The sequence below is a fragment of the Pogona vitticeps genome, chromosome 5 (assembly GCF_051106095.1).
Source record: "Pogona vitticeps strain Pit_001003342236 chromosome 5, PviZW2.1, whole genome shotgun sequence".
Lineage (NCBI taxonomy): Eukaryota > Metazoa > Chordata > Lepidosauria > Squamata > Agamidae > Pogona > Pogona vitticeps.
The window spans coordinates 145,383,703-145,399,044 of record NC_135787.1 but is presented as its reverse complement, the minus strand read 5'-3'; the positions used below and the strand labels follow the sequence as shown (position 1 = coordinate 145,399,044).

General features: G+C 40.5%; 1 protein-coding gene across 2 annotated transcripts in view; it reads left to right on the top strand.

The window, feature by feature from the left end:
* Positions 1–15,342, top strand: part of PTPRR (protein tyrosine phosphatase receptor type R) — a 130,264-nt gene that overhangs the window by 110,799 nt on the left and 4,123 nt on the right. For both annotated transcript variants that reach the window (XM_020786087.3, XM_073000378.2), the window contains 7 exons: positions 38–224; positions 1,235–1,319; positions 3,437–3,516; positions 4,700–4,837; positions 10,079–10,189; positions 11,405–11,562; positions 14,064–14,177. In XM_020786087.3, the coding sequence (XP_020641746.2) occupies positions 38–224; positions 1,235–1,319; positions 3,437–3,516; positions 4,700–4,837; positions 10,079–10,189; positions 11,405–11,562; positions 14,064–14,177 (873 nt within the window). The remainder of the gene's footprint in view (positions 1–37; positions 225–1,234; positions 1,320–3,436; positions 3,517–4,699; positions 4,838–10,078; positions 10,190–11,404; positions 11,563–14,063; positions 14,178–15,342) is intronic.

Sequence of the window (15,342 nt, the reverse complement as noted above, 5' to 3'; positions counted from 1 at the left end):
AAATGACAAATTGTGCATTATTTGTCTCACACTACAGGCGTGGATCAAATGTCTCACTCACCTTAGACATGAGCAGCTTAGGAAGTGTGGAACCTTTCGTAGCTGTGCCAACACCAAGAGAAAAAGTAGCAATGGAATATCTCCAGTCAGCCAGCCGGATTCTCACAAAGCAGCAGTTAAAAGACACTGTTGCAAGTTCCCATTTGCTACAGACAGAATTCATGGTGAGTCTATAGCTCTTTAGTTCAAAACCAAACAAACGTTAGAATGTACAGTTGAGTTGCTCTACTCCTTCAGCCTGAGGTTTCATCATAATATGTACTTGCTATCAAGTCAATTCCAACTTAACAACAACCCTTTCCAAGCTTTTTTAGGGCACAGAGGAATGGTTTACCAATCCCTTATTCTGGCTGTATCTTGTAACCGTGCACCTTGCCCAAGTGGCTGGCTCTTCTCCTGGGAGGTACAATGGGAAATCAGACTCCTAACATCTGGCTCTATAGCCTGATACCAACTCACTGAGCTATCCGGCCAGATTTGAGACTTCATATTACCCACTTAGGAGGCATAAGTATACAAACTTGACTCATGGGTGTTTTGGTGTTCAGGGAAATATCCAGATGTACAATCCTCAACCAGCATGCCGATCTGAACACAGTCTCAATTAGCACATTTTAAACCTTTTTCTTCATATATGAATGGGTTTTTTTTTACAAAAAAATATGTTTTTCTGCCAGTATTGCATAGCAGCATAAAAGTGTCTGCAAGAGATAAAAACACAGTTAAGTCTACTGGCTGCCATAAAGTTGGCTTTCTACAGACCTGGCCATACAGGGATGTTCTTTATCAGAGAGTGGAGTGCTGGTTTGATTCTTTGGGGTCTACAGAGTGGGTGGCATATAGTCTGGTGTGTGGCTTAGGTGCACACGTCTGTGAATGAACAAGTAAATAGGCCTAGGATGATTTTTCCCCCCTTCCTCTGGACCAGTGTCTGAATTATGTGGTTCTTTGGCCTGGGGGGATAGCCAGGTTTACTCCTGATTCAGTCTACCATAACATCTCTGACTATCTGTTAGCCTTACTAACCTCTGACCCATCCACCACAGCCCCAATGGATGCAATTTGTCTGCTACATTCTGTTGACGCTTCATTATGTATATTTATGCAAGGGGTTCTTGGCCCATTATAAATGCTAATGCTACTTGGTTGTGCTATGCTGTTCTTTCCTCTGTAGGAAATCCCCATGAATTTTGTGGATCCAAAAGAACTTGACATACCAAGTCATGGGACTAAAAATCGCTATAAGACCATTCTTCCAAGTAAGTCTGTTTCAACTGAGATATTTATCAGTCTGGCATTTTATCCAGCAAGGCAGTCCTGCCATTTCCTATTATTGGTCCACTGCTTAGGTCAGCTTTTCCATTCCCAGCACTGGGTGTGCCTCTTGAACTAGGGCACCTTTCATGACTGACAAGGGATGTGTGAAATGATAGCTCTCTTTTTTCCTTGGAAAGGACCATAGGCTGATAACTCTACCCTGTCCTCTCCACCACTTAGAATTTTGCTAGTGCCTTGTATTAAAACAGCTGACAGCTTTTAGGAATTCTGATTTTTTTTTTTTAGTCTTAATTGATCAGAAATAATGCAAGATAATCCTTAGTACTTCAGTGACAAAATTGTCATGATTTGATGGTCTAGCATCCTTTCAATGTGGGGAACACTTATCTTTCTCAAAGGTATTTATAACTTATTCAGTGTTGTGAGTAAGACATCTTTCTTCAGAATTCAAAACTAATTCAGAATTCAAAACTAATTTGTCAACTAGCATTATGCCATTTTGATGACCATGTTAAATTTTATGAAAACTGATGCAGAAGTACAGTTCATGGTCTGTTACCGACTCACCCTACGATTTGAGGGAGGAGATTCCCGTGGTCCTGAATCATCCATGCTTTCAGTACATGAAACCAATGATTAGAATTAGAGATTGGCACAGACCTTGGTTCGGAGGTTCATACGGGTTCGTACACATGGTCAGCACCACAGGTGCTGCATGTTTCCTTCCCTACCTCCCCCACTCACCAGCCGGCACACATTCCTTTTCTCTTCTTCTTCCTCTGTTTGACCAGTCCTCAACAGGAGCATGGGCTTCCCTGCCCCACCTCCTTGGTTGATCGCCCAATCAGATAAAGAGGCAGGGCAGGCAAACCTGTGTTCTTATCGGGGGAATAGTCGGACAGCCAAAGAGGAGGAGGAGAGGAGTGCGCTCTGACTGATGACTAGGTCATTGGCCAGGGAGGTGGGGAAAGGGAACACATGGCATCTGTGGTGCCATGCTTACAAGCTGGCACAAACCAAAGTTTTTGCCCATCTCTAATCAGAATCCTGCTAGTTATGACAATATGCATAACTTTCAACAGCAACTTCACAATTTAAGAAGTCATTTCTAGTTTTTTTTTTTATCAAGCAAAAGTGGCATGACCTGGTGCACAACCAGAAAAGCACTGACTTTTTAACTGGTGGCAATTTGGGACTGATGGAAGTTACAATGTATGCTTGTAATAGGATTTCAGTCATAATACCTCAAGTTTTTGAATCCAAATGTTTATAAGCATTCACACAATTATTAGGAAAAGAAAGAATCTTTAAGAATAATAGATTTATTTCAGGACAACCTTTTGTGGATTACTGTCCACTTCATCAGATGCCTGACATGTACAGTGGTGCCCCGCTAAACAATTACCTTGCAAAACAGTTTATTCACTAGACGATGAGTTTTTGCGATCGCTATAGCGCTTCGCAAAATGGTGTTTCCTATGGGCGATTTTCGCTGGACGATGTCTCAGACCGTGCTTCACAAGACAGTTTTTTTGGGGGGACCATTTTTTGCAAGACAACGATTTTGACAGCTAGTTCCACGACTCACAAAACGGGTGTTTTCAGGACCATTTTTCGCAAGACAGCAGTTCTGACAGATCATCCGTGCTTCACAAAATGGTTTTCCTATGGGAGATTTTTGCAAAACGATGACGATTTTTCCCCACTGGAACGCATTAAATGGATTTCAATGCATTCCAACGGGGAACCGCATTTCACAAGATGATGTTTTCACAAAACAGCGATTTTCGTGGAACAAATTAACATCATCTTGCGGGGCACCACTGTAGTATTGTTTATGTGCAAGTGATCATGCTTGTAGGATCAGACAACAGGAAATGTCTATCACACTATTAACACTGGCCATAAACTTTGACAGGGCTGGTTAGCATAAGCAAACCAGCAGTGGTAAGATCGTTGGCTAGTGCACAAGTCAGCTGTAATACTATCTTTGTAGCACTTCCATATTTAATACACTATGAAGTGTATACAAGTAGAATGAATGAATGAATAGCTTCTGCAGTTTTTAAAAGTCAACAGATTGTCATTGTATTTCCAGATCCTGTAAGCAGGGTCTGTTTGAAACCAAAATACCCAGGAGATGCCTTGAGCACCTATATAAATGCTAACTACATCAGGGTAAGTACATCTGTCAGACATACTTTGATTTGGATTCCTGTACTGAGCCGGGGGTGGGACTCAATGGCTTTCTGGGCCCCTTCAAACTCAATTATTCTATGATGCTTTGATTCTAAATGAATGCATGTTGTCATTTGATATACCATATTTTATTTCATTTTGCTGTGGAACAATAAACAACATTTGATTCAAGTGAGTTATATATCATTCCTTTTTCAACCATAATACCTTCCATGATGCTCTAGCAACAGCCTGTGACATAAAGGCAAATAGGTTCTTTGCTGATTTCTGCATCGGTAAAATGTTGTGCACAATGGAAGTCACATATATAAATGCATTAAAATCCACAATAGCATAATATGTTATTTAGGCCATATTAAATGTTACAAAATACCATGCAAGCTTTCATGTTCTTTAGAATGCCTCAGTACACATTGTGCTGTGTGCCATGAAGACAGAACCAACTTACAGCAACCTTAGTAGGGTTTTCAAGGCAAGTGAGCTATTTAAAGAGTGGCTTTACCAATTCCACACCGCCAGTGAGTTTCCACGACTAAGTGGGGATTCCTAACTCCATCCAATACACCACACTGGACATCCACCTCATCATGTTTATCACCTCATCATACTAGGTAATAAAAAGAAATAAAGTGATAATGTAAAAGTAAGTGATGTTTACAACATGAGCCCTGTTCAAGGAGTTATACTACTCATGCCATCTAACCTAATGCTCCTGAAGTTGATGAAAAAGGGAAATAAACAGACAATTTATAATTTTCAAATGCAGGTAAAATGGCTTAAATATCAGCTGCTTCTTCCCTCATTACACAGAGCTTTTGTTTGGTTTACTATCTAACTTAGGAAAGAATTCTGAAGAACTAAGAAGCTTGCATAATATTTTGAGAACTCTGAGTATGCCTAGAAAAATATTATGCTAATAGAGATCTTGGTTGGTTGGTTGGTTCTGTTTTAGTTTTGGTGAAACTTTTCTTATGGCCAGTTCAGCTACCCTTCACTCCTTTGTGTATGAAATGAAGAACCAAGGGACCATACACCCTATAACAAGTGATCCATCAATGGAAAGTTTGTGGTAGTTCTTTCCTTGTTGAGGTGTCCATCTCTTTCAATCCCCATGAGAATCCTAACCTTTAAAGTGACTTTCTTGCATCTGTGTCTAAATCAGGGTTATGGTGGCCAGGAGAAGACTTTCATTGCAACCCAGGGGCCCATGATTAATACAGTGAATGATTTCTGGCTGATGGTATGGCAAGAGAACAGTCCTGTTATTGTTATGATCACAAAACTGAAGGAGAAGAATGAGGTATGCTTTCTCAGCTTACTAAATCATGAATGTTAACTTTCTGAATGTGCAGATAGCCAGTACTATGATCCATGATCCCAAAACAAAATGGCCAATGTTAGGTGGAGGAGGTACTTCATGTCAGTGAGACTTAAACATGAGTAACTTAAATCCCACTGGTTTTAGTAAGTCTGCTCTGTATTTTACTAAGTCTGGATCCAATGATGACAAATTTATACTTAGCCATTCCTTAAGTTTGACCAAGGCCAAAATCTTACTGGATACACTCAAGGGGAATTGAGAAAGTTGCTGTAGGTGTTGGACAAGGTGTTGGTTATTTGTCATATGTCATGACTGCACACTCGGTGCACATGCAGCACCTCATCTGTTAGCCATAGTGAGCTTCATTATCTTGTGCACACATATTTCCAAGAGGATTTTGGCCTATGTTTGGATCCAAACATTTGTTTGGTGGTGGTAGTGATGGTTATGATGCCATCTGTGCATATGGTGTTTTGCAGGGTTGCATTAAAAGGGTTTGGCCTTCTTTGAAGCCTACAGTTGGAATCAGGAAAGACAAATAGAAAATGGGAAGAGAGAGAAAGGAAAGGCAGAGGCACAGAGGGTAACTCTGAGCACTATTAGACATACCTAGGCTTTTCCTTAGTAATTTGGGAACAGAGATGGGAGATGGATGAGACAGAGAAAAGAGACGTTTCTTTGCTATAGAGCTGAAGTTCTCTCACTTGCAGTTCTCTGTTGTTGTACTAGAGTAGGCCCAGTGAATCAGTGGAGATTTGGTGAATGCAGAGTTGTTCTTTCATTGAACGACTCTGCATTCACTTCCATGAGCTTACTTTATTTATTTATTTATTTATTTATTTATTTATTTATTTATTTATTTATTTATTTATTTATTTATTTATTTATTTATTTATTTATTGTATTTATACCCCGCCTATCTAGTCATTTCGACCACTCTAGGCAACTTAAAACATAAAGCATAACAAGTTCAAGAAAAATTTATAACAAATTAATTAAATGATTCTGTAAGATGGGAAAAATACAAAATAAATCAAATAAAGAGAGAGAAAAAAGGAAAGAGGACAGGAATTAACTGGAATCAATAAGGCACAACTAGAATTGGCCCATTTGAATGAATTAAACATATGGAGGAGTTGACTCATAAAATTTCCACTGATTCAGTGGGCCTACTCTAGTACAACTTACTAGGGTCTACTCTACTATAACTTACTTACAACAGGATTTCAGCCAATGGGCTGCACTTTTTTTATATATACCTTAACTTCCACTTCAAGTAAACCCTGCTGCATACTATCAGCCATCCTACCTTCTGATAATGTCAATATCTATGAATAACAGATTTGCAACACAGTCCTGCCTGTGATTATGTGTTCTTTACTAGTCCAGTCCAATCTGTATGTGGGGGAAAATATGTCTCATTGAGCAAAATCCTGTTCATTCCTTTTGTCAGTGCAAGGGTTTGTTGCAAGCAGATGGGCAGTTTCTGCATTTGCACATGGAGGATTGTGACGTTCACCCTCGTAGCCCCTGCTTGTCTCCCCAAACACAGAGCTCACAAAGGCAAAAAAAAACCTCTTGACACGCTGCCACCAGTTGATCTCCTTTTCAATGTATTTTACTTAGAAAAGATGAAGGTCCATTCAGTACTGACGTTTTAATAGAACAGGTTTATTGATTACAGATGGTTTCTAGGATAATTCATAAGCATATTCTTTCACTTTCACCAAGCATCAATGTTAATCTTCTATATTAAATATCACAGGTTACTAATCATTCCTCAGACCCTACACTATCCTTCTCTCCGATTCCTAACACAGACTCCTCTGACTTTCCACCCCCAAGCTCCACCTTTTAACATCTCTTGAGGCCCCACCTCTCAGCCACATTAGCATATAACTCATGAATACTACATATCTTATTACATAACTTAGGGTGAATGCTACAGAGGATCTATATAATTGTGAATAGATCCAAAACATATGTATTAACATCTAAAATATTGCATTCTAAGGGAACATGCTATCTTAACAGTATTGGCTCTAAAGTTAGGCACAGTGAGGCAGCTATTTAACATGGAAGATTTGGGGTATCGTGAAAAGACCCTTCTATCTGCCAGAGAATCATTCCAGCCTGGCACCCAAAATTAGAAGCCCTACAGCTGGAACCAGAAAGGTCCAGCTTGGGGACGGATCACGGTTGGGCAGGAGCACGTTTCTCTATGCATTGTGTGATCGCCAAGGGAAAAATTGCACTGGATCACTCCAGATTGTGGAGTGATCCAGTGGGGTCCAGATTGTGATCTATTTCCCCATATGATCCCACCCTGAGCTTGGTAGGAAGCACTAATCAATGATAGCCTTCCAATAGTGTAATATCTTAGGACAACTGTATAAATGGTTATTTATCTAATCTGATATAAATATTTCTTAAAAACCTACCCTGCGATCCCATATCTCCAGAAGAAATATTTTCCCAAAGGAAATGCCACATTTCTAAACACTTCCAAGGCTGTTTGAAAAGAATTACTTGAAAAAAAACACCCAGTCCTTGCCAACCAACATATCCAGAAGCCCTGTGTTTACCTGAATCACCCCACCTCCTTACAATGCAATTTATCTGCATTGTTGTGGGTTGACAAGGACAATTTCCTCTTTAGAAGAAGGAGAGACATCGTAAGTGGTTCCCAGGCTATGTGGAGAAAAATTGTGTTTACAAATGATCTTCTGACATTCTATAAAGCAACACTGGCAAAGGAATTAAGAGCTGTTGGGATTATAAAAGAGTAACTGTGCCATCTTATTTGCTACTGCAAACACAGAGGTTTGTATGTTCCAGATCCAAATAAGTCATATTGTGATTCCTGAGAGGACAACACATTTCAAGTAGCTTATTGGGGAATCTGTATATTGCAAAGCCCATGTGAAGAATGCTGAAGCAAAAATTAAGAGAATAACAAGGCCCAAGGTAGTGTATTAATTAGATTGTCCAACTGGGGCTCGAGAGTTGAGAGTTAAAAGTATGAAGAAGCAGAGCCACATGCACTGCCTTCAGCTCATTGGAAGATAGGCAGGATATAAATGTTAACAAATGAATGATTTTATTATATTATATATTCCAAGCAGTAATCAATTAGTAGCTCATATTCTGCAAACCTTTCTTGGGCAAGGGATCCTTGGTGAGACCCTATGGCACATAGGTCTGGGGAACTAATGGTATGACTCATGAAGCTAACCTTTGATTACATTAAGGATTCATCCTTTCTTGGTGAGCTTTTAGAGTATCTGTGTGTGTTTGTGTGAGAAAGTGTGTGTACTTGTGAGTGTGTATGTAAGAAAGAAAGGACTTGCTGACAAGAAACTTAACAGGAAAGGGATATTTGTTTGAGATGTATCAGAAGTGTGAAACGAGTCAGTATCTGAAATCCCCAAGTCTCTCCCCCACAAAAAAATATTTTTTTTAAAAAAAGCTTTACTCAGAAAGTCCCTTGGTGGGGGGATATGGGAAGAAATGTTATTTTGAGCCTTTTCAGCACTTCTGATTCCCAAACCTCTGTATTTTCTTTGTCACTAGAGGGCACAAGGGGGCTTTTCAAATTAAATTGTGGTGTTAGGATAGTTCAAACCTGAAATATCACAAGACAATTTTTGGACAACTGGACTCTTGTGGCAAAAAGGAGTGTGCTGATTGAATTATGTGATAGCCTGGAAATGGGTTGGTATGCCGCAAATACTCAGACTGAGGGCATGTTGCAGCATCCCAGGGATCTCCTGCCAACTCCCCTCAGACTGAAAAACCTACTTAGATGAGTAGCAAAACGTTTCAACCTAATAAGAAGGAAGTCCAGTTGCCATGACACAACTTCCAGATGACCTCACCTGGATGACTGAGAATCTTCAGAGATTCATTAGATATGTTTCTCATTCCTAAATTACCACAAGACCTATTGTTATTTTTGCCATTTGAAGATGCAATCTTGACAGAGTTTCTTGTACCACTGGAGGAAGAGAAAGCCTTGGAGGCACAGAGGTTGTCTCCAGGGGGTGGAGAAAGCCTTGCTTTGCTTTGCTTGTCATTCAAGCAGCTGTCTAATTTATTATAATCAATAATTATAGCTTGACAATTAGCAGTATCAACTTTAGAATGTCACACTTTGATCCTACTCTATGTGGGCTGCAGTCCCATACACCCTTTGCTGGGAGTGGGTCTCCCTGAACTAAATGAGACTTGCTTTTGGGTTAATGTGGGAAAGTGGATTTGATTTAAACCAGGCTGGTGCAGATAATGAACAAAATCACAATTTCAATCCCTACTCAGAAAGACTTAATTGAATCATGTGATATTTCACCCTTCAACAAGTGCATTGCTTCCTGCTATAACTTTAACCTATACTTTCCCCTGCATATATTTTTCATAATATCTATACACATACCAGCAGCCTGTGTTCAGGGGTGACGTTTATATAACCAAAACAGCATTTTCTGTACAAAAGAGGGAGAGCTATCAAGCAAGCCTGTGAGAACCAAGGGTGGAGCAAGTATAGAGGAAATCCCCAAAACAATCAGTGAGGGCTGGGCATACTCATTGGACACCAGAATGCCAGGTGACACTTTGCAGGTGGAACAGAAAAACTGGGGGGGGGGGCAAATAAAAAAAAAGCATAACTTGATTGGTTCACATCTGAAAGAGGAACACTCCACATAGCAACATTTTGCTGCAGGATCAATTTATTTATTTCAAATATATACACATTATACCCTGTAAATGTGTTCTCATGGTTAACAACCAATACAAGTATATTTTATTCTGTTTTATTTTGGAAATCATTGGGCAAGATCCTGTTGCCTAATTACACAAGTGCAACTTGATGTTGCACCCATCAAGCACTGAGACAGAAGTGCTATCTATGAAGCACTTCCACCACCGCAATGGGAAATTGGCTTTGCCAGGGATGTGTGACTGATTTACACAACTGAAGGGCACAATTCCTTGCTGCCAGACACAATACCTGGCATATTTACAGAGGCATAACTTGACACTGCACCTGTGTGAACAGGATTTTGCCCAATGGGTACAATAACTGGCTATCTCAGCAGTTTGAACAGGGCATTAATCTAATCATAGGGTAGAATATTTTTCTCAGTTCAGGTTTTCAGTCAAAAATAAATCTGAAGGAGATTTTTGTTTAATCCAGCATTTTTAAAATTTCCCCCCACCCAGAAATGTGTGCTTTATTGGCCAGAGAAGAGAGGGATCTATGGAAAAGTGGAAGTACTTGTTAACAGTGTGCAAGAATGTGAGAACTATACTGTCCGCAATCTTACATTGAAGGTAACTAATTGGTGTTATTGTTGTTTGAAGTCTATATGTAATTATTAGTTTCTGGAGTGCTGGAGGATAGTCGTACAGTCGGGGACTCACAAGTACTGGCTCTCTCCATGAGATTTACACACATTCTTTTTCTCCTTTCCCTCCCCTGTTTTCCTTCCCTTGTAGTGTACATGAACACAGATTCTCATGCTCCAAATTATGACTTAGATGCAACTACAGCCGGGGTGGGAAGGCATGGAGAAGCTATCATCCAGAGATACACACAACCCAACACACATCTTCTTCTTGCATGGCTTATGAACTGTGGAAGCAGTGGCAGTTGATACAGCTTTCCTATCTTCCCCCTTCCCTCTTTACCTCAGCACAGCAATAGGACACTGCAAAACACGGGTGGGGGGGGGAGAAGGAAATATTTCTTAGCAGCCCAACGAGTGAGTTGTAGGATGGCTCCTTTTCTGGGGTTTAGTGCATGCACACTGACAAAAGCTGGAGCACAGAAAGCCAAGTATCACCCTAATCAGGCAAGCAGGCAGGCAAGTGAGAAGATAAGCCACTTCCCTCTGCCTTGGAAGGGGTGCAAGGCAGAACAAGATTCCTCCCAAACCCACAGGAGAAAGAGGTGAAGTTAGGGGGAATGAATACATAACTTGCTTGTTGGAAGCAACAGGGCTGGTTTTGAAGAAGGGTCCAGTCCAAAGAGACACAAGTCAGTCTGTATTCTGACAGAGCCAATAAGGAGACACTTGGAGAGTTCTGGCTGCAGCCAAAGTGCTGATGCTTCAGCTCTCTCTGGCGTCGTACTACACCACTGCTAGAGAATGACCCCAACACTCAACTTGGTTCCAGAAAAGTTATATAAATAATGGGTATAGTATAATGGAGGGAGGAGAACTGTTAGCACCCTTTGTCCTAGGCATCAGTCTGTTCAGCTTTATTGTTTAACATGCCAGTATAACACTGTACGTATCTAGATGTACAGTCATGTGATTTATTTTTGTTAAATAAATCATGGCACGGTGTAATATGCCATGTGTTGTCATTTATCTGAGGTTGTTATTAACCTAATTTTCAGACCTACTAAGGACCAGATGATTTTTATTATGTCCTGATACATAAAACCATAGAATTCAAAGAGGGTATACATTCTTTTTCACATGACTGTAGATATTGATAACTTGTCCATCATTCATCATAAATATGCATAATTATTTTCAGCAAGGCGGCCAGTCAAGTCAAGTCAAACATTATTGGTACACATCCTGGCCAGACCATAAAACTCCAGATAGTGCTCAACCACTTCTACAGCTCATGCTGGATGTAGAAGAAGACAGGATGGCATCGGTCGGTAGAGGACCTGTAATTGTGCATTGCAGGTAAGTAAAAAAGCAAAGCAAAGCGTGCTGCTTATATACCGCCCCATAGCGCTTCAAGCACTCTCTGGGCGGTTTACAATTTAATTATGCAGGCTACACATTGCCCCCCCAGCGAGCTGGCTACTCATTTTACCGACCTCGGAAGGATAGAAGGCTGAGTCAACCTTGAGCCGGCTACCTGGGATTTGAACCCCAGGTCGTGAGCACAGTTTTAGTTGCAGTACAGTGATTTAATCACTGCGCCACGAGGCTCCTTAATTCAATGAGAAAAAGACTTTCTGTAGGGGATACCTTTTTAAAAAAGGAATCAGAAAAGTGGTACTTGTATATGGGGATTTCTACTAGTAACAAATTCATGACACAGCATGGAAGCAACAAGTTACAAATGCAAGTTATTTGCAATATAGCTTTTTTGTAATGAAGGCCTAATGAATAATTAGGGTATACATTTTTAAAGTGATACAAAAAGTAGGAACAATGCTTTCATATTTGTGTAACAAGAGATTTCCAGTTATTAGAAAATGTTATTTCTAAAGCTTCTTTAGATGTTTTACAACCTTTTTGACAGTTTTAGAAGAGGTAGCCGTGTTAGTCTATGCAAGCACATCAGGTGAAATCCAAAGAAACAAAGCAAAACAAAACAAAAAGAAAAATATGTTGTACCTTAAAGACTATTATATTTTAAGCTAAGCTTTCATGGACAGAGTGCCATATGTTTTTAGCATTTTGGCAAAAACTTATCAGATTTTGCCGTTCCTTACAGTGCTGTTTATTTATTTTGTTTTTGTTTTTTAAGTGACATGAAGTAATAACAAAGCAGAAAACTTTAAAAAATAAGGGCAGGAACAAAAGTAAATTGTTTTTCACCCACTGTAATGAGCAACAGGAATAAATTCCTTCTTAAATGTAACTTTTCAGGCTCTGATACTATCTAACAAGAACACAGGAAACAATCCTGTGCCAAATCAGAATTAAGCAAATTGAAAGCAAATCTCCAGGTTCAGATAGGATTCTTTCTCAGATGCTGGAATCTTTTTCATGGAAAGCAAGTATTCAGTGCCTTGCAACAGTGGGAGGAGTGAAATAGGATGCATGCAAGCTAAGGTCTCTATTGTTAAGCTGCTTCCAAAAGATCAGTTGCCTCTCTTCATTGCATCACCTCCGTAATGTGGCATGATCCACACTTAAAACAAATTATGCATCCAACCAGTAACCATATAGCTTTTTGGTAAGTCTCAGGACCAGCTTCACTTTTGAACAAACAGGACTGGAAAAAATATTTCAAGTCAGGATGGCAAAGTGCTGGCTCTAGATCGGCTGATGCTGTGCTCAACCCACACCTCTTCTCCGCCTAGGGATGCCAGAAAATATTTAGAATGACTCTCACCCTGGCCTGATTTCATGTCATCATTAGGGCAGTTTCCCTGGGCAGGAGGACATTTAGATGAGTCTACATCGGCTTCTCTCTCATTTTACCCATTTTCCACTTCTGCCAACAGAATGTAGTTTGGTGACTGATTGCTCTGTTGGTCAATCTCTGCAATCAGCCACCATAAGTTTCTTGTGCTGATCTGAACCCCTATTGTTAGAATTGCATCTTTGAGTTTCAATTGCAGAAATCCACAATTCAGTTTCTATGGAGGATCCCCATTTGTATTCAAGTGCAGTTAATAGAATTTCTCCTGGACTGCAAGAAACTCTTGATGCTTAGATTGTGTCTTCTTCATCTTTATGTACCGCAACAGTTTTTTTAAAAAATGGAAATACTTTTTCCCACACTCTTCTCATCCCTGTGTAGGAGTACCTTCTTCTATTGATGCATTATCCGCTTTTGCTTTTCTCCTATCTTAGTATGCCTTCTATACTATATACCTGTGTCCTGTCAAGTCCATTCTGACTTATGGCAATCCTTTCCAGGGTTTTCTAGGTATCAGAAGTGGTTTAATTCCCTTTTTTCTGGGGGCATCCTGGCACTTTGCAGCTTGCTCAAGGCTACATGGGCTGGCTCTTCTCTTGGGAAGCACACCGTGGAATCGAACGCCCAACCTTTGACTCCGCAGTTAGATAGATCTAACTCGCTCAGCTATACTGGGGGGGGGGGGGGGGACACACCTTCAGAGGCATGTGTGGTTGCACACTGTGCCAGGAAACTATTTACACATTTGAACTGTGAATTGGTCAGTTGATTAAGGAAGAGACAAAGATATAACTATGCCTAGAAATGTAAGTAAAAACCAGATGATTTAATTTTTGGCACAAGCATTTATATTCATGTTTTGGGGGGATTCAGAGCACATAGCTGTTTACAATTTGTAAATAGTCCCCCAGTCACCTCCGTGCTTTATGAAACTTTCACCCATGTTGGATATCTGTCTAGGCTATCGTCTATCATCCCTTCTTTTCCATGGAGAACACTCCAGCATCCTTATCAGATGATAGAGGTTAAGGAATATCATTTAACTCCTACTCAGATTTAGTTTATTTTTTATTAAAACTTTCAGTGCTGGAATAGGAAGAACTGGGTGTTTTATTGCTACTGCTATCGGCTGTCGCCAACTGAAGGAAGAAGGAGTTGTTGATGCATTAAGCATTGTCTGCCAGCTGCGTCTAGACAGGTAAGATAGTGTAGACTGGAAAAATCTGTCTGTAATTGCTTGCTAATACATCTCAGCTCCCAGGTACCCCTCTTCTGATTTTATGCAGGACAAAGCGAAAAAAGAACTGATGACAGAGTAAAGGAATCAAGGAACTTGAAAGATGCAGGACCAAACTAAACATGATGATGGGGATACAGTATAAGAGTGCATTTGCTGTCTCTGCTGTTAAGAAGTCTGATAATTTTTATATTTTTCTACAGAGAAGACATGACCTCTTTAGGGGGAGTGTGTTAACACTAGAGATAGGGTTATTTGTATATGAATACAAATATGCCTTCACAGCTGGAGTTAACAAGGGTCCGGCTGCTGTGGCCAGACCATCCACTCACACATCCCCTCTCTTCCTTCCAGTTGCTCTGGAGCACTGCTCAACTAGCCACTCAGTAGGCTTGCAGGGAGACTGGTCCTCCCTCCCTCTGCCAGGAATGGCTAGACAACCAGGAAGAGAATGGCGCTCAGGCTCCAGCTGCACGGGAATATTCGTATATGAATAGCCCCATGTCTAAACACACATGTTGCAGTCTTAGGGGGTGATTACATTGGTAAATTATACAGTATGAGAAAAAGTCAGGATTGGGACAGTAAGATTCATGTCATTTTCATTTGAATAAATGATCTACATGTCAATGTAGATCAGCCCAGAGATTTTTCCCCGATCCATTAGTCCAATTTTTTTCCTCCACCTCTGGTGGTTTTTTTTTTTTTTTTTTTTTTTTTGCAAGTGAATGCACTTGCATTGGTTCAGGCAATGTGATTACTTGAGATGATGTGGAGGGGCTTGTAGCCATTCTATGTGAAGCCATTCCATCCAGCAGCAGTGAGAGAGAGACAAGGCAGTAGGGAAACTGGCTATCATTTGAATCCTCTCCTCCCAAATCTAGTGCCTGAGTCTGCTTGTTTTCCCTCCCCTCCCTCTCTTCCCCCTTCCCCCTCCTCCCTCCTCCTCCCTCCCTCCCTCCATCCCTTCCTCCCTTCCTCCCTTTGAAGGGTTTAATACTAGAGATGGGGGTATTCATATTCATATTCATAAACATATATGAATACCTCCACATAGGTGGACATAATGAGGGTCCAGTGCCATGGGGCCGGATGGTCCACTCACTGATTTGCCACTGCCACAGGT